The sequence below is a fragment of the Anolis carolinensis genome, unplaced genomic scaffold, assembly GCF_035594765.1.
Source record: "Anolis carolinensis isolate JA03-04 unplaced genomic scaffold, rAnoCar3.1.pri scaffold_13, whole genome shotgun sequence".
NCBI lineage: Eukaryota > Metazoa > Chordata > Lepidosauria > Squamata > Dactyloidae > Anolis > Anolis carolinensis.
The window spans coordinates 11,934,100-11,953,861 of record NW_026943824.1 but is presented as its reverse complement, the minus strand read 5'-3'; the positions used below and the strand labels follow the sequence as shown (position 1 = coordinate 11,953,861).

At 42.5% G+C, this 19,762-nt stretch overlaps 1 protein-coding gene across 3 annotated transcripts in view; it reads left to right on the top strand.

Annotated features, from left to right (window-relative positions):
- Nucleotides 1-19,762, top strand: part of lmf1 (lipase maturation factor 1) — a 120,044-nt gene that overhangs the window by 88,346 nt on the left and 11,936 nt on the right. For all 3 annotated transcript variants that reach the window (XM_062964711.1, XM_062964710.1, XM_062964709.1), the window contains 4 exons: nucleotides 12,821-13,004; nucleotides 13,498-13,651; nucleotides 18,249-18,432; nucleotides 19,056-19,168. In XM_062964711.1, coding sequence (XP_062820781.1) covers nucleotides 12,821-13,004; nucleotides 13,498-13,651; nucleotides 18,249-18,432; nucleotides 19,056-19,168 — 635 coding nt within the window. The remainder of the gene's footprint in view (nucleotides 1-12,820; nucleotides 13,005-13,497; nucleotides 13,652-18,248; nucleotides 18,433-19,055; nucleotides 19,169-19,762) is intronic.

The window sequence follows — 19,762 nt, the reverse complement described above, 5'->3', positions numbered from 1 at the left end:
TTCATTTAGCTGCATCCAAAAAGATATGTTGTCTCGAAGCATTTTTATGTCCTTCAGCACAGGTTGGACATGCAAGATAGGTGTTCTCTTAATAGAGATGATTCTATGCCGTTCTTTCCCTGGAGATTGGCAATAGAGTTGTGTTGGAAGACCTAGAACTACTACAGATGTGTTCCCTCACTAAGTTTTTTCATAGGTTCCCCAGCACAGTTTATGAATATATTCCATTGGAGGTTGATCATAGAATCTCAATGTATGACCTAGAAATTTTAGAGATATATTCTGTTTCTAGACCTTTTCTAGGTCCTCCAATGTGATTCTAGATCCTTCAGCACAATTTATTTATTTATTTTATTTACAGTATTTATATTCCGCCCTTCTCACCCCGAAGGGGACTCAGGGCGGATTACAATGAACACATATATGGCAAACATTCAATGCCAACAGACAAACAACATACAGTATAGACAGACACAGAGGCATTTAACATTTTTCCAGCTTCACGATTCCGGCCACAGGGGGAGCTGTTGCTTCACCATCCACTAGTGGCTGTACTTCCTCATTCCTTTCCTCATGTTTTGCTGGCAGTTTTATGGTGTTGTAAATTAGTTAAATTAGCCTCCCGCATAAAGCATACCTAAATTTCCCTACTTGACAGATACAACTGTCTTTCGGGGCTGCATAGGTCAACAGCAAGCCGGGCTATTTAATGGTCGGGGGCTTAACCCGACCCGGGCTTTGAACTCATGACCTCTCAGTCAGTAGTGATTTATTGCAGCTGGTTACTAGCCAGCTGTGCCACAGCCCGGCCCCATGCTTTCCCTGGAGGTTGGAAATAGAGTTGTGTTGAAAGACCTAGAACTACTATAGATGTGTTCCCTCACTAAGTTTTTTCATAGGTTCCCCAGCACAGTTTATGAATATATTCCGTTGGAGGTTGATTATAGAATCTCAATGTATGACCTAGAAATTTTAGAGATATATTCTGTTTCTAGATCATTTCTAGGTCCTCCAACGCTATTCTAGATCCCTCAGCACAATTCAGAGTCTCACTCAAAAATCTAGATATGTGAGAAAGGTGTTATCTTGATAGGCTTTTTCTGGATCCTTCAAGACAATTCTATGCCATGCTTTCCCTGGAGGTTGGAAATAGAGTTGTGTTGAAAGACCTAGAACTACTACAGATGTGTTCCCTCACTAAGTTTTTTCATAAGTTCCCCAGCACAGTTTAGGAATATATTCCGTTGAAGGTTGATCATAGAATCTCAATGTATGACCTAGAAATTTTAGAGATATATTCTGTTTCTAGACCTTTTCTAGGTCCTCCAATGTGATTCTAGATCCTTCAGCACAATTCAGAGTCTCACTCGAAAACCTAGACATGCGAGAGAGGTGTTTTTTTTTTTTGTTTTTTTTTTAAACTTATATACCGCTACTCCCGGTTTGGCTCGGAGCGGTTTACAAAAATAGATTAAAACAATACACTTGGCTTTAAAATAGCAATAAAAACAATAAAAGCAACAATAAAAGCAACAATAAAAACAGACATAGCCCCAAGTCTTTCACCCATTGAACGCTTGTCGGAAGAGCAAGGTTTTGCAGGCTTTCCGAAAGGCAAGTAAGTCTCGGGTGGTTCGAGTTTCATCTGGCAAGGGATTCCATAATTGAGGGGCTACAATTGAGAAGGCTCTCTGCCTAGTGGAAGACAAATGATAAGCCCGTATGTTAGGGACTTCAAGCAAATTTTGGTCTTCAGACCGAAGTAATCTCTGGGGTTGGTAGGGTGATAAGCGGGCCCTCAGGTACGCTGGCCCCAGACCATGTAAGGCCTTGAAAGTTAGTACTAGTATCTTGAAAGTAATCCGGTACTCAATCGGTAGCCAGTGCAGCTGTTGAAGAATTGGGGTGATACGCCACCTCGCCAGCACCCCGGCGAGAAGACGAGCCGCCGCGTTTTGCACCAGCTTCAGTTTCCGGATCACTGACAGAGGAAGGCCAATGTAGAGGGCGTTACAGTAGTCGAGCCTCGAGATGACCGTCGCCTGGATCACCGTCGCCAGGTCGTTCCTAGATAGGTAGGGAGCCAGTCGCCTAGCCTGACGTAGATGGAAAAACGCAGATCTGCTCACAGCAGAGACCTGGGCCTCCATTGTGAGCAGAGGGTCCAATAAGACACCACGACTTTTTACCGAAGATGACGGACGTAGTGTCTCGCCATCCAGGGTAGGCAGCTGGATCTCCCTCCCACCCGGACGGCCCAGCCAAAGGATCTCCGTCTTCGCTGGATTCACCCTCAACCTGCTGGCACGCAACCATCCAGTAACAGCTTCAAGGCACTGATGGAAACTATCGGGTACGGAGTCCGGCTGGCCCTCCATCCTCAGAATGAGCTGAGTGTCATCAGCGTACTGGTGGCACTCGAGCCCAAAGCTCCGCACCAGTCGGGCAAGCGGTCGCATATAGATGTTAAATAATAGAGGAGAGAGAATAGCTCCCTGTGGGACCCCACAAGTTAGCGGAGACCACGTGGAAACCAACCCTCCCCTCACCACCCGCTGTCCCCGATTTTGGAGGAAGGAGGACACCCATTTCAGGGGTATCCCCCTAACCCCCGTCATGGCTAGGCGGTGGGTCAATAGATTGTGGTCAACCGTATCAAATGCTGTTGTGAGATCCAATAACACAAGCAGCGCTGATCCACCTTGATCCCTCTGGCAGCGAAGTTGGTCTGTGATGGCGACCAGCACAGTCTCCGTCCCGTGCCCCCTATGGAAGCCGGACTGGAAGGGATCAAGTCCAGCTGTGTCATTGAGGAACTGCTGCAACTGTTCCACTGCTGCTCTCTCAACCAGCTTGCCCAGAAACGGAAGGTTCGACACTGGGCGGTAGCTAGCGGGAACCGAACGATCTAAGTCTGGTTTCTTCAGCAGCGGAGATACCGATGCCTCTTTTAAACCCTCTGGGAAAACTCCTTGCTCAAGGGAGCTATTTATTATATTCAACAGAGGTTCACGTAATCCATCTAGGCAGGATTTTACTAGCCAGGAGGGACACGGATCGAGGGAGCAGGTGGTCGGCCTAGCTGCAGTCATGATCCTGTCGACAGCCTCTGCATCCAGCGGGGTAAACCGGTCCAGGATGGGCCCAGAGAGTGGCCACGGAGTCTCAAGTTCAGTTACTGTATCCATCGTGGCAGGGAGTTCCCGGCGAAGAAGCGAGATCTTGTCTGCAAAATAGCTCTGGAAAACCTCAGCAGAAGGAGCCAGGTCATTATTGTTTGGAACAGAAGGGACCTTTGTCAGGGATCTAATGATCTTAAATAATTGTGCTGGGTGTGAGCTCGCAGACACTATCAAGGAAGCATAATACGACTTTTTTGCCTCGGTGATAGTCTGCTCATAAGACTCTCTGGACTTCTTATAAGCTGATTCCGATTCCTCATCACGGCGTTCCCGCCACATGACCTCTAGCTGTCTCTTCTCCCGTTTCATCGCACGGAGCTCCTCAGTGAACCAAGGAGACTGATTCTTACGGGGTCGGAGAAGGCGTCTAGGTGCGATCTCATCGAGTGCATTGGATAATTTGGTGTTCCATGTATCCACTTGCACCTCCAGTGAGTCGCTGACAGGTTCTATGGCCTTTAGAGCATTCAGGAACCTGACCGGTTCCATTAGTCTCTTCGGGCGAACCCAAATAGGTTCGGCGCCCAGGTTGGGTGGGTTGGTGTGCTCTATACGGATTCCTAGGGCGCAGTGGTCTGACCATGGAACCTCCGAAACGGAGGTTAGGGTCACTTGGATTCCAACCCCAAAGATCAAATCTAGTGTGTGGCCAGCCTGATGTGTAGGCCCAGTATTATAAAGTGAGAGTCCTAGTGTCGCCATGGTCGACACTAGGTCTTCAGCTGCTGAGGAGAAGGAGCCTGCATCAGCGTGGACATTGAAGTCCCCCAAAACAATAAGCCTGGGGAACCTCAAGGCCCACTCCGACACAACCTCTAGCAGCTGTGATAGGCTGTCCACTGGTGCATTAGGCGCACGGTACACCAGTAGAAAGGCTATACTCTCCTGTGAATCCCACACAAGGCCAACGCTTTCCATACCAGAGATGTTTGGAGTGGGAGCCGCCCTCAGAGATAAATTTTCTCGTGCGAGCATTGCCACTCCACCCCCCGTCTCCCGGTCCGCATCTGGTGGGTGATAACAAAATCTGGAGATGATAATTCCTGGAGGAGGACCTCATCGCCCTCCTGCAACCAGGTTTCTGTGATACATGCTAAGTCAGCCCCACTTTCAATAATGAAGTCCCTGATGGTATTGATCTTATTCCGCACTGACCTAGCATTCACCAGCACCAGAGTAGGAGGGGAGCTATTTGAAGCCCTGTTATCTTGATAGGCTTTTTCTAGGTCCTTCAAGATGATTCTATGTCATGCTTTCCTTGGAGGTTGGCAATAGAGTTGTGTTAGAAGACCTAAAACTATATATTCCCTCCATAGGTTTTTTCTAGGTTCTCCAGCACAATTTGTGAGCATGCTTCCATTAGAAGGTTGATTATAGCGTCACAATGGATGATCTAGAAATGCTGGAGATATATATTCTGTTTCTAGACCTTTTCTAGGTCCTCCAACACAATTCTGTGGCATGCTTCTGCATGAGGGTGGACCTAGAAATGCTGGAGAAGCTCTCTGTCTATATATTTTTTCTAGGTCTTTCAGTGGGATTTTATGGTATCCTTTTCTGGAGGTTGCTATAGAGTCACACTCTGGAAATGTTTTCCCTCTCTGGTCATTTTTTAGGTCCTCTAGCATGATTCTGTATTATACTTCCATCAGAGTTTGATATACAGTTGCATTGGGGGGGGATCTAGAACTTCTAGAGCCCAACAACAATGGCTCAATTGATGTAACAGTTGGGTGGTGAGTCTAGACTTAGAAAACAATGAAGGAACAATGGGATGTTGGTCTATATCTATGGAGATCTGGGTTCAAATCTCTGCTTGGCTGCAAAAACACAGTAGCTGACCTTGCACAATAATTTTTTGGAGTCGGACGACATGGCGCCATGGGTTGAATGCTGTCGTTTTTTAGTCAAGGAAGCCGACTGGGTAGCCTTGTGCATGTTGCACTCTCTCAGCCCCAGAAAACCTCATGATTAGGGTTGCTATATGTCAGAAAAGACTCAAAGGTACCCAACAAGGACAACAATCCTCTGATGAAAGCCCAAGAAGGATGGAGAGGAATGGGCCTGCAATGGGGACAATGGGAGCGATGGGCTTGGCCTGTCTTCCCTGGAAATGAGAGGCTGTGGCCGGATCCGAGACTCTCCTTGAGGTCCGTTGGCATCCTGTTCAGGGACTCGGAGGCCTCGCGGCTCCTTTCCTGCCGCAAATGGGAACCGGAGCTGGACGCAGGCCATCTTGGACTGGCCCCGGTCCCTTTGGCACTTCGGCGGAAACACTCCGGTTTTGCCGAAGCCTTTGGGGCCCTTTGGAGCTGTCAAGGCGATTTGTGCCGGGCGGGCGGACGCAGACCGCAAGGAAACAATGCCTGCCCCGTGGCCTCCATGGGAAGGAGCGGAAAGCCAAACGTTTCTTTCCCAAATCTGTCCCACCTGGATGCAATTGGACGTCCTCTTGAGAAGGCGATGTTGCGGGGGATTCTTCCTCAGATTGCATTCAGTTCAAATATTTGTAGGGTCCCAGTTTTGCATAAAAAGCAGATGGAAACCTTTGGCACTGTGCGGGACCTTTTTTTGCGGCACCTAGGGATCTATTGCTATTGTTGTTATTACGTGCCAAATATACAGAGCAGGAAGGGCATTTTCATTAAAATCCTTAGCCATATTAAATACCTTTTTCAAAATAGGGAGTAAATATAGAGTTACTTCAGGGTCACAAAAATGGCTCTCTAGGGTCTCAAATGGCCAAGGGGAGGTGAATGTCTAAATCCATAGGGAAGTCATAGGGAGGAGGGAGGGAGCTTGTTTTCTGCTGCCCTGCAGACTAGGACGCAATGGAACAACGGCTTCAAACTACAGGAAAGGAGATTGCACCTGAACATCAGGAAGAACTTCCTCCCAGTGAGGGCTGTTCGGCAGTGGAACTCTCTCCCCCGGACTGTGGTGGAGGCTCCTTCTTTGGAGCCTTTTAAGCAGAGGCTGGATGGCCATCTGTCAGGGGTGCTTTGAATGAGATTTCCTGCTTCTTGGCAGGGGGTTGGACTGGATGGCCCATGAGGTCTCTTCCAACTCTACTATTCTATGATTCTATCCCAAAAGAGCATTTGTGACTGAAGAATAGATTTTGGAGAACATCCAAAGCCTTTCAAAGTACCCTCTGTACCCACCCCAGGTATATTTATGTATTTATGTATGTATGTACAGTAGATTCTCACTTATCCAAGCCTCGCTTATCCAAGTTTCTGGATTATCCAAGCCATTTTTATAGTCAATGTTTTCAATATATCATGATATTTTCATGCTAAATTCATAAATACAGTAATTACAACATAACATTACTGCATATTGAACTACTTTTTCTGTCAAATTTGTTGTATAACATGATGTTTTGGTGCTTAATTTGTAAACTCATACCCTAATTTGATGTTTAATAGGCTTTTCCTTAATCCCTCATTATCCAAGATATTCGCTTATCCAAAGTTCTGCCAGCCCGTTTAGCTTGGATAAGTGAGACTCTACTGTATTTATTTATTTATAGCATTTGTATCCTGCTTTCTCTGTCTAAACGAAGGTACTCAAAGTAGTATAGATAAACTGTAATGATGGAACAAAGTACACTATGGTTATTATTTAGATTGGAATCACTAACCAGTACTGGTGAATGCCAGTGGGATTTTCTCCAGAGTCATTTTTGCCCAAAATTCCAAAATTTTAAACATATTTTGACAATTTTTGTAACTCCAAATTTCAAAAATCTTAGGCAATGTTTGCGAGTCCAAAATTTCTGGCAATTTTTAAAACTCTCAAAGTTCCAAAAACCTTTTGCACTTTTTGCATTTCCAAAATGGTAATTTTTTGCAACACTAACATTCCGAAAATCTTTTGTAATTCCAAATAACAATTCACAGAAATAAACCCGGAGCCAAATCCTTATATCTCTTCTTTTCTGTAGCAACGAAGGAACTTTCTTAGCGCTCCTACGGAACCCACAGTGACATGTGGAAACCTTTCACCACTTTTCCGTCTGCTTTTTTAATGGATCCATGTCTTGACGGCTTTTCTGCCAGAAACACTTGGGGGATCTTGTGGCCCAGGAGTGAGGAGGGCAAGGACGGCTGCCCTTCAGAAAGAGGGAACCCGACACCGAGTGCAGAGTTTGGGTTAAGAGCTCCGCTTTGGACAGGGCCGTAAATCCCCTTCAATTTCTTGTTTTTGAAAGGCCTGCCACTCTCTCTTCTTTCTTTCCCTCCTTCCCTTTGCACACTTCTTTTTTTCCTTTAAAGAAAACCTCTAAATTCCTGGAACTGACTTGGCCAAGCAACCATTGGGTTGTCCTCACTTGGGAAGAATATAAATATATATATGCATATGCAGTAGAGTCTCACTTATCCAAGCTAAACGGGCCAGCAGAACCTTGGATAAGCGGATATCTTGGATAATAAGGAGGGATTAAGGAAAAGCCTATTAAACATCAAATTAGGTTATGATTTTACAAATAAAGCACCAAAACATCATGTTATACAACAAATTTGACAGAAAAAGTCGTTCAATACGCAGTAATGTTATGTTGCAATTACTGTATTTACGAATTTAGCACCAAAATATCACGATATATTGAAAACATTGACTACAAAAATGGCTTGGATTATCCAGAAGCTTGGATACACGAGTGTTGGATAAGTGAGACTCTAATGTATATGTATATATGTGTTTATATATGTAACATGCACTTGTAAAAGTTGGGAAGGGTGCTTTGCATCCCTGGTGTTTTTTGCATTTTATCACTGTCTTAAATTACTCTTTTGCTCTTCCACCTGCAACTGGGAAATCAAGATGTGTTATGTTTTACCAAATATCCCCTTAGGGTTGCCTGGAGCAGCAGTTTGTCTCCGGTCCCTGATAAACCATTCATTCATCCACAATAAATTATTATTATTATTATTATTATTATTATTATTATTATTATTATTATTATTATTGACACAAGGACAGAGTATGACACAGCAAACAAGATAGATATGCTGGATTTCCTATCACAGAATCACAAGTCGAACACTTCCCAAGCGTTTAGGACTGTGTGATGTATTTTCGGATGATGTGCACAGATCCCAGTAAGGTCGCCTATCATCATCATCATCATCATCATCATCATCATCATCATCATCATCATCATCATTATTATTATTATTATTGTGTTGTCAAAGGCTTTCATGGTTAGAATCACTGGGTTGCTGTGAGTTTTCCAGGCTGTATGGTCATGTTCGAGAACCAGTTTCTCCTGACATTTCGCCCACAACTATGGCAGGCATCCTCAGAGGTTGTGAAGTCTGTTGGAAACTAGGCAAGTGGGGTTTATATATCTGGAATAATGTCCAGGATGGGAGAACGAACTCTTGTCTGTTTGAGACAAATGTGAATGTTGTCATTGGCCACCATGAGTAGCATTGAATAGCCTTGCAGCTTCAAAGCTTGGCTGCTTCCTGCCTGGGGAAATCCTTTGTTGAGAGGTGTTAGCTGGCCCTGATAGTTTCCTGTCTGGATACATGCAGACAATTTTACATGTTGAGAAATTTAAGAGAAAGGAGGTTGGGAAGATGAACAAAATCTGGCTACCAGTTATTTATTTTTTTTTAAAAAAAACCCTCTAAAATCAGGACAGTAAATAAAAAAACAACACTCTGAATACAGGGAAATTCCAGGCAGGAAACAACCAGGGCCAGATAACACCTCCCAACAAAGGATTCCCCCAGGCAGGAAGCAGCCAGGCTTTGAAGCTGCAAGGGCATTCAGTGCTAATCAAGCTGGCCTATTGCAACATGCACATTTGTTTCCAACAGACAAAGAGTTATTTCTCCCACCCTGGACATTATTCCACAGGTATATAAACCCCACTTGCCTAGTTTCCAACAGACCTCACAACCTCTGAGGATGCCTGCCATAGATGTGGGCAAAATGTCAGGAGAGAATGCTTCTGGAACATGGCTAGACAGCCTGGAAAACTTACATCAATAATAAGGTTTCTATTGTTGAGTGGAGATTCAAACTCTGGTCCCCTGCTTAAAAGCCCCATTTATAGCAGAGAGCATGAGCTTGCGTTGCCTATTGTTTGCTTCGTAACAACCTGCAATTCAATTCATATGCTTTCTATGGTATCTCCCTCATTTTCTAGGGCACAACGTGCAGAATAATCATCGCCATTGGGGGGGGGGGGCAGGGAAACAACCCTTTCTCCCCCGAAATTGATCCGCGGAGAGCCATGAATCCCCAGTCTTTCATATCGCACTTCATAAAACTCCAGTCATAATCCATAAAACTGACATTATTAGATTAAAAAAATACGAAAACGGGGGCTCCGGCTCCTCCTCCCGTCCGAGGCTCATTATAGACATTCTGTCGTTTTATAACCTTACAGTTGCAACCCAATTACCATGATGGATGCGGTGTCTTAATAAAAAGAAACCCTTTGGCCGGAGGAAGAGGTCAAACCTTAATGGGATCCAGCTCTGGCCAGGATTGTTTGGGTGCGTCTACACTGCAGAACTATGGCAGTTCGATGCCGCTTGAACCGCCGTGGCTCGACTCTATGGAATCCTAGACAAGACACACGAGCAAAAAAAAAAAAAGGCATTCCAACATGACAGCTACCAAGATTCCATATCATTGAGGCAAGGTCGCTAAAGTAGCCTCGAACTACATTAACTCTCCAGTGTAGATACACCCCAGGAATCCATCCTCCAGTATGGCTCTATGGGCAACTTCCAGCAAAGCAGACCACACGAGTTGGACTGGAGGATCTAGAGAGTTCGAAGGATAACATTTCAATTGAACCTGCTAATAATTAAATCCGTAAAAGTCACACCCACAAATGTATTGATATGATTTTCAGTGTGTCACATTGGTTTGTCATTGGGTTGAGAAAATCCGCCCAATAAGCCATTGAATAAAAGAGATCCGAAGAAGAAGAAGAAGAAGAAGAAGAAGAAGAAGAAGAAGAAGAAGAAGAAGAAGAAAGTCATTGAGTTGAGAAAATCCTCCCATTAAACCATTCAGTGAAAGCGAACCTAATCATCATCATCATCATCATCATCATGATTGGGTTGAGAAAAATCCCCCCAATAAGCCATTGAATAAAAGAGATCCTAATAATAATAATAATAATAATAATAATAATAATAATAAGAAGAAGAAGAAGAAGAAGAAGAAGAAGAAGAAGAAGAAGAAAGCCATTGAGTTGAGAAAATCCTTCCATTAAACCATTCAGTGAAAGCGAACCTAATAATAATAATAATAGTCATTGGGTTGAGAAGAATCCCCCATTAAACCATTCAGTGAAAGCAACAACAACAACAATAGGATTGTCATTGGGTTGAGAAAATCCTCAACTAAGCTATTCAGTGAATATGATTCTAATAATAATAATAATAATAATAATAATAATAATAGGATTGTCATTGAGTTGAGAAAATCCCCCATTAAGCTGTTCAGTGAAAGCGATCCTCAATAATAATAATAATAATAATAATAATAATAATAATAATAATAATAATAATAGGATTGTCATTGGGTTGAGAAAATCCCCCATTAAGTGATTCAGTGAAAGCAATCCTAATAATAATAATAATAATAATAATAATAATAATAATAGGATTGTCATTGGGTTGAAAAAATCCCCTATTAAGCTATTCAGTGAAAGCGATCCTCATAACAATAATAATAATAACAACAACAGAGTTATAATTGGGTTGAGAAAATCCCTCCATTAAGCTATTCAATGAAAGTGATCCTCATAATAATAATAATAATAATAATAATAATAATAATAATAATAATAGGATTGTCATTGGGTTGAGAAAATCCCCCATTAAGCGGTTCAGTGAAAGTGATCCCGATGATGATGATGATGATGATGATGATGATGATGATGATAGGATTGTCATTGGGTTGAGAAAATCCCCCATTTAGCCATCCAGTGAAAGCAATCCCCATAATCCTCCAAGCTAGTACTCTTCCCCGGTTAGCTGCTTTGCTAGGAAATCTCCCATCTCTTGTTTAATTCGATCCCTCTTTTTATAATATGGAGGCAATTTAACGAAAGCAGTTCCCGGTTTGGCCGCTTCTGACACAGGATCACTTTACTGCTTTATGGAGAGTTCAGTGGGTGGTCTCTCCCCCCAGTTTTCTTTCTATTCTAGGGACCAGGTCACGATCCATCTCCCTTTTATTGCTTGGAAAGACAAGAGCCTTATTCCTACCAGCTGTCCAAAGAAAAATGAAATATGAAATAAAATGGAATAAAGAAATAGTAGCATTCCAACGTGACCTAATCAATCTATTTATGTATTGTCTATCTACCTGCCGTCTATGTACCTATCAATCATCTATCAATCACTGAATCTACCTTCCATCTATGTAACTATCACTCATCTATCTGCCGTCTATGTACCTATTAGCCATATACTATCTATCTATCCATCTGCTATCTGTACCTGTCAATAATCAATCAATCAATCAATCAATCTCCCTACCTGCCATTTATGTAACTATCACTCATCTATCTATCTGCCGTCTATGTACCTATTAGCCATATACTAACTATCTATCTATCCATCTGCCATCTCTACCTATCAATAATCAATCAATCAATCTCCCTACCTGCCATCTATGTAACTATCACTCATCTATCTATCTGCTGTCTATCAGCCATATACTTACTATCTATCTATCTATCTATCTATCTATCTATCTATCTATCTATCTGTCATCTGTACCTATACTATCTATCTATCTGTCATCTGTACATATACTATCTATCTATCTATCCATCTGTCATCTGTACCTATCAGCCATATACTATCTATCTATCTATCCATCTGCCATCTGTACCTATCAATAATCAATCAATCTCCCTACTTGTCATCTATGTAACTATCAATCATCTATCTATCGGCCATCTATGTGCCTATCCACCATATACCATGTATCAATCTACCTACCTACCTGCTGTTTATGTACCTATCGATCATCAATCAATCAGTTTATCTAACTATCAGCCATCTATGTAACTATCAATAATAATAATAATAATAATAATAATAAGAAGAAGAAGAAGAAGAAGAAGAAGAAGTTTATTTGTATCCCCGCCACCATCTCCCCCGGAGGGGACTCATGGCGGCTCACAGAAATATCAAATACAAAACAATAACAATAAACAATAACGTGCACCAATTGTAATATTTGCACATTAACCAAAAAGAATAAAAACACACTTATTAAAAACATAGAATTTAAAAACAGTGAGGTTGTAATAGTAGATTAGCAAAGTGCGCATTATAAATTGCAAACTCAAAACATGGATAAAGTGCCTGCTGTCTATGTATCTATCAACACTATACCATTTATCTATTTACCAACCTACCTGCTGTTTATGTACCTATCAATCAATCAATCAGCCATCTATGTATCTATCAATCATCTACAGGAAATGCACTTTAGGAAGGACTTTACTCCTCTGGCATCAAGTGCCAATGCCTCACCAAACGATGACTCCCAGGACTCCATTGCCATTAAAGCAGCGTCAAACTGCATTAAACCTACAGTGTAGGTGCACCTATATCTCATTTCCCCCCTCTCATTGCTCCTAGGTGCTCCTCATCATCAGCGGCAACCTGAGCTTCCTGAACTGGTTGACCATCGTGCCCAGCATCGCCTGCTTCGATGACGCCTCTTTGGCCTTCCTGTTCAGCTCCAAGGAGAAAGGCACCAAAGCCCAAGTCCTGGAGATTCAAGCCAATGAAGCTGCAAGGAAAACGTCTCCTCTACCGTATGGTCAGTCTTTCTTGTTAATGTGGGAATTGTGTATTGGTAGTGTTCAAATGAAATTTGTGTCTAGCATGTATTGCATGTGTTGCATCATCCAGAGAATGCTATAGTCTGTAAAGAGTTAATGACTGAGAAGCTGTGTTGACCTTGATATGTGGCTGGAACCTTGGGAGTATCCAGACTCAAGTGTTTTTGTACATTACTGATTGCGTCAGTTGAGATCTTGCTCTGTTCTGAGTTTGTGTCTGCCTAGAGTGAAAGCCAAGCCTGTGTTCGTCTGCAAGTCTGTTTGTTTTGTAAAGTAAAGCTTTGTATATATTTTTAACATCATTTCTGACGTCTCTTCGTTCTGCGCTTCATTGACAACATACAACTGCTGCTACGCTGCGAATTTCTCTGACATTTCTGTAGAGTCTGACATAATGGTTGTCAGAGTGGTCCAGAATTTTTGTGTTCTCAGTGCTTTTGGTGCCACATCCCTTGCCCGTTGTTTCCGCAGGTTGCTACATCCGGAGGGGACTGAACATCTCCTTCGGGCTGTTGATTGCCTTCCTCAGCGTCCCGGTGGTGGTCAACTTGCTGAGCTCCAAACAAGTCATGAACACGTCCTTCAACCCGCTCCAGATAGTCAACACTTACGGGGCCTTTGGGAGGTATAACCTCAGACAAATTCTCCTCTCTCTCATCATATTTTGTAGGAGCATAAAATCGTTTTGCGCCGGTTGCTGTCGCACCTCAGGCTAGCTTCACCTTGCTATATATACACCAGACTGTGCACACAGGTTGAAGTCTTTTTAGTTTACTAGAAAATAGAAGGTAAAAAGTTCTTAGAAAACAAAAGTAAAGTTCCAAAAGATTGTTACAAAACAAAGCATTAGAGAATAATTCAAGAAGTCATAAGGAATAAATGAAGTCCCAATAGAGCAGGGGTTCCCAAACTAAGGCCCGGGGGCCGGATGCGGCCCATCGAAGCTATTTATCCGGCCCCCATGGCGCAAGGGCAGAAGGGGGTTGGGCTAAATGACCCAAGGGGCCTTCTCTTACAACCCTTATTATTATTATTATTATTATTATTATTATTATTATTATTATTATTATTATTATATTGTAAGACATGGCAAACAGGATAGATATGCTGGATTTCGTATCACAAAATCACATTATTATTATTATTATTATTATTATTATTATTATTATTATTATTAACATTGAGGCTGGGTGGCCATCTGTCAGGGGTGCTTTGCTTGTGCTTTTGGTGCACAAAGGCAGAAGGGGATTGGACTCAATGGCCCAAGGGGTCTCTCCCAACCCTCTTTTTTATTATTATTGTTGTTGTTGTTGTTTTTATTATTCACTATTATTATTATTATTATTATTATTATTATTATTATTATTATTATTATTATTATTATTTTATTGTATGAAACCGCAAACAAGATAGATATGCTGGATTTCGTATAACAAAATCACAAGTGTCTAGGGCTGTGTGATGTATTTATTATTATGATTATTATTAACATTGAGGCTGGGTGGCCATCTGTCAGGGGTGCTTTGCTTGTGCTTTCAGTGCACAAAAGCAGAAGGGGGTTGGACTAAATGGCCCAAAGGCTCTCTTCCAACCCTCTTTTTTATTATTATTATTATTATTATTATTATTCATTATTATTATTATTATTATTATTATTAGTCTATTGTATGACACAGCAAACAAGATAGATATGCTGGATTTCGTATCACAAAATCACAAGTCGAACACTTCCCAAGTGTCCAGGACCGTGTGATGTATTATTATTATTATTATTATTATTATTATTATTATTATTATTATTATTATTATTGCTTGGTGGTCAACTATAGTCCAGCCCTCCAACGGTCTGAAGGATCGTGAACTGGCCCCCTGTTTCAAAAGTTTGGGGACCCCTGCAATAGAGCATGACAAAGTCCCAGGAACATGAACACATAGGCTGCACGATAATCCAGGAAAACCAGAGCTTGCTTCTTGGTTGAACGAAAGTTGCTTTGACAAAGGTTTGTCTCCAAACACATTGCTTTAATGCCCTTTGCAAAGCATGAAAGCATTTCTCTGGCCTCTAACCTCCCTCTTGTTTGCGATTCTCACACTCCTCCGAACCCTGAATTCCAAACGGTCAGCTCGATCTAAGGAACCTGTTTTGTCAAGGTCAGCCTGCTCGTTAGTTTGCTGAGCCTCATTATCAGACTGAGAACTGTCCTCCTTTTCCAAGACAATTTGCACCTGGCTAGTTTCGGTATCATCAACACCATTCCTTGCTGTGGGAAAATGAACTTGCACTCTATGTTCCTCATCATCTACAACAGGGACATTTTGAACCTGATTTTGAACCTGAATCCCATCATCCTCATCACAGTCAATCTGAGGTTCCAGCTGAGTCACAACTGTTGCGTATCTGAAATGCTTGGGTTTCTGAAGCATTTGGATTATTTCAGGGTTTGGAATATTTGCACAGAAGTCTCCAAGTTCAACAAGAAATCAATTTATGTTTCAGTATACACAGCAGCTGGAAACAATATTTGCAATAATTTTGTGCATGAAACAGTGCGCATCATCGGATAACAATGTTGTCACTGGGTTGCTGTGATTTTTCCGGGCTGTATGGCCGTGTTCCAGCAGCATTCTCTCCTGTCGTTTCGCCCGCATCTATGGTAGGCAACTTCAGAGGTCGTGAGGTCTGTTGGAAACTAGGCAAGTGGAACAAAGGATCCCCCCAGGCAGGAAACAGCCAGGCTTTGAAACTGCAAGGCCATTCAGTGCTAATCAAGGTGATCAATTGCAACATTCACACTTTCCTCAAGCAGACATGAGTTCTTTCTCCCACCCTGGACCTTCCACAGATATATAAACCCCACTTTCCTAGTTTCCAACAGACCTCAAAACCTCTGAAAATGCTTGCCATAGATGTGGGCGAAACGTCAGGAGAGAATGCTTCTGGAACATGGCCATAGAGTCCGGAAAACTCATAGTGATTCTGGCCATGAATAGCTTCTTAGGCCCTGCAGTTCTGTCCATTGGCAGTTGAATCTCACCCAATGGATTAGTACTGAAATGGGTTTAATTTTAAATGACATGGTTGTGTTAAATAGTAATTGTGTTGATGTTTCTTATGGTTATCTTGTATGTTCTTGTTCTGGTAATTGAATGTTTTACCTATGATGATAGATGATAGATGATAGAACGGCATACAAATAAATTATTTTATTATGACACAGCAAACAAGATAGACATGCTGGATTTCATATCACAAAATCACAAGTCGAACACTTCCCAAGTGTCTAGGACTGTGTGATGTATTTTCGGATGATGCGCGCAGATCCCAGCAGGGTGGCCTTTTGCAGTTGGCAGATCGTAATTTTGTCAATGTCTGTTGTTTCCAAATGCCGGCTGAGATCTTTTGGCACGGCACCCAGTGTGCCCATCACCACCGGGACCACCTGCACTGGTTTCTGCCAGAGTCTCTGAAGTTCAATCTTGAGGTCCTGATAGCAGCTGAGTTTTTCCTGTTGTTTTTCGTCAATGCGACTGTCACCTGGGAGGGCGACATCAATGATCCAAACCTTTTCCTTTTCCACAACTGTGATGTCTGGTGTGTTGTGTTCCAGAACTTTGTCAGTCTGGATTCGGAAGTCCCAAGTATCTTTGCGTGCTCATTTTCCAATACTTTTGCAGGTTTGTGATCCCACCAGTTCTTTCCTGCTGGGAGGTGGTACTTGAGGCATAAGTTCCAATGAATCATTTGGGCCTCGTAGTTGTGCCTCTGTTTGTAGTCTGTCTGTGCAATTTTCTTACAGCAGCTGAGGAGATGATCAATGGTCCCGTCGGTTTCCTTGCACAGTCTGCATTTTGGGTCATCAGCTGATTTTTCGATCTTGGCCTGAATTGCATTTGTCCTGATGTCTTGCTCCTGGGCTGCAAGGATCAGGCCTTCTGTCTCCTTCTTCAGGGTCCCATTCGTGAGCCAGAGCCAGGTCTTCTCCTTATCAGCTTTTCCTTCAATTTTGTCAAGGAACTTTCCATGCAGTGTTTTGTTGTGCCAGCTGTCAGCTCTAGTTTGTAGTGCGGTTTTCTTGTACTGGTTTTTTGTCTGCTGTGCTTTGAGGAATTTCTGATTTTTGACTTCAATCAAAGCAGGTTCTTCACTTTGCTTTACATCTTCTGCCAGGGCATGTTCTTCTTCTTTGACTGCTTGTTTGACTTGTAAGAGTCCTCTGCCCCCTGATCTTCTAGGCACATATAGCCGGTCAACATCACTGCGAGGGTGCAGGGAATGATGAATGGTCATGAGTTTTCTTGTTTTTCTGTCCAAATTGTCCAGTTCCACCTGTGTCCAATTTATAATGCCAGCAGTATATCTTATGACAGGTATGGCCCAGGTGTTTATGGCCTTGATGGTGTTGCCTCCATTGAGCTTGCTTTTGAGAATTTTTCTGACCCTTTGTGTGTATTCTTTACTGACCACAGTCTTCACATGTTCCTGCTTGATGTTGTCCAGCTGTAGTATGCCCAGATATTTATAGGCCTCTGGCTGGTGACACTTTATTGTTTGGCCATTAGGCATATTTATGCCCTCACTTTCAGTGATTTCTCCCTTCTTCAATGCCACTGTCGAACATTTGTCCAAACCAAACTCCATGCTGATATCAGTGCTAAAAATTCGGACAGTGTTGGTCAGAGACTGGATTTCAGTTTCCGTTTTCCCATACAGCTTCAGGTAATCCATGTACATCAGATGTGAAATTTTGTGAGAATTCTTAGATGTTTGATAGCCGAGATTCGTTTTTTGTAAGATTGTTGACAGAGGGATCATGGCAATAATGAAAAGCAGAGTATTATTATTATTATTATTATTATTATTAATAATAATAATAATAGGAAAGCCTTCAACAACAAACTCCATACTTGTTGTTGTTGTTACCCTGCTTTTTCACTCTAAAAAAGACAACTTAAAACTTTAAAAAATATTCAAATGTAACATAGAATCAGATATCAACAATACAGGGGCCAACCTCCGACTGAGCCAAGGAATGAAGCAACAATGGCCCTTGCTTCATTGTTGTGGTTGTTCCTTGCAGTTCAAGTGGGGTCAAACTGCATACATTCTGCAGTATAGATACACCCAAAGATGTTGCAACGCTATTCAATGTCAGGTTAGCACACAGGTAAGACTTATGTCCCAAGTTGAATGCCGGGCATCGTATCTGCTCTCTCTTCCACAGCGTCACTAAAGAAAGGACGGAGGTTATCCTTCAAGGGACGTCCAGTTTGGATCCCAACGACCCCAATGCCGTTTGGGAAGAGTATGAGTTCAAGTGCAAACCTGGAGACGTGCGCCGGAAGCCCTGCCTGGTCAGCCCTTACCACTATCGCCTGGATTGGCTGATGTGGTTTGCTGCCTTCCAGGTGAGGATATCTGGTTTGGGAGCGGGGTCTACGTTGAGAATGAGAAGATATTGGGGAATACTCGGTAGACATGTGGCTTTTAATAACATACACCGTACAGGCAGTCCCCAAGTTATGCACAGTGTTTTGTCGAAGGCTTTCATGGCCAGAATCGCTGGGTTGCTGTGAGTTTTCTGGGCTGTATTAAAGCACTGAGGAGCCCCGATGGCAAAGTGCGTTAAAGCACTGAGCTGGAGACCGAAAGGTCCCAGGTTCAATCCCCGGGAGTGGCATGAGCAGCCGCTGTTAGCCCCAGCTTCTGCCAATCTAGCAGTTCAAAAACATGTGAGTAGATCAATAGGAAGGTAACGGTGCTCCATGCAGTCATGCCAATGGCCACATGATCTTGGAGGTGTCTACGGACAACGCCGGCTCTTTGGCTTAGAAATGGAGATGAGCCCCAACCCCCAGAGTCAGACACAACTGGACTTAATGTCAGGGGAAACCTTTACCTTTACCTTATGGCTATGTTCTAGGAAGCATTCTCTCCTGACATTTTTATCCCAAATTCAGAACTGTTCTACTTTTCCCAACTTTTATTGGTTTTTTTCCTCCTTATTTTCCCCTCCTTTTCCTTCCAAAAGACCTACGAACAGAACGAATGGATAATTCATTTAGCCGCGAAGCTTCTGGCCGACGATAAAGAAGTCCTGTCTTTAATGGCAACCAACCCGTTCGAAGGGAAAGGGCCACCAAGGTAAGCTCACGTCAATGGGAAAAAACCCTGTGTTTTCATGGGAGACAATTTATTTATTTATTTATTTATTTACAGCATTTATATTCCGCCCTTCTCACTCCGAAGGGGACTCAGGGTGGATCACATTACACATATAGGCAAACATTCAATGCCTTTTGACATAGAACAAAGACAAGACAAACATAGGCTCCGAGGGGCCTCGAACTCATGACCTCCTGGTCAGAGTGATTCATTGCAGTTAATTGCAGCTGGCTTGCTCTCCAGCCTGCACCACAGCCCGGGCCCAAAATAATACCAAGGGATGTATCTATATATATATATAGTGTGTGTATATAGTATATGTATACGTATGTATATACAGTAGAGTCTCACTTATCCAAGATAAACGGGCTGGCAGAACCTTGGATAAGCAAAAATCTTGGTTAATAAGGAGGGATTAAGAAAAAAGCCTATTAAACATAAAAATGCATTATGATTTTAAAAATTAAGCACCAAAACATCATGTTTTACAAGAAATTGACAGAAAAAGCAGTTCAATACACAGTAATGTTGTGTAGTAATTACTGTATTTATGAATTTAGCACCAAAACATTG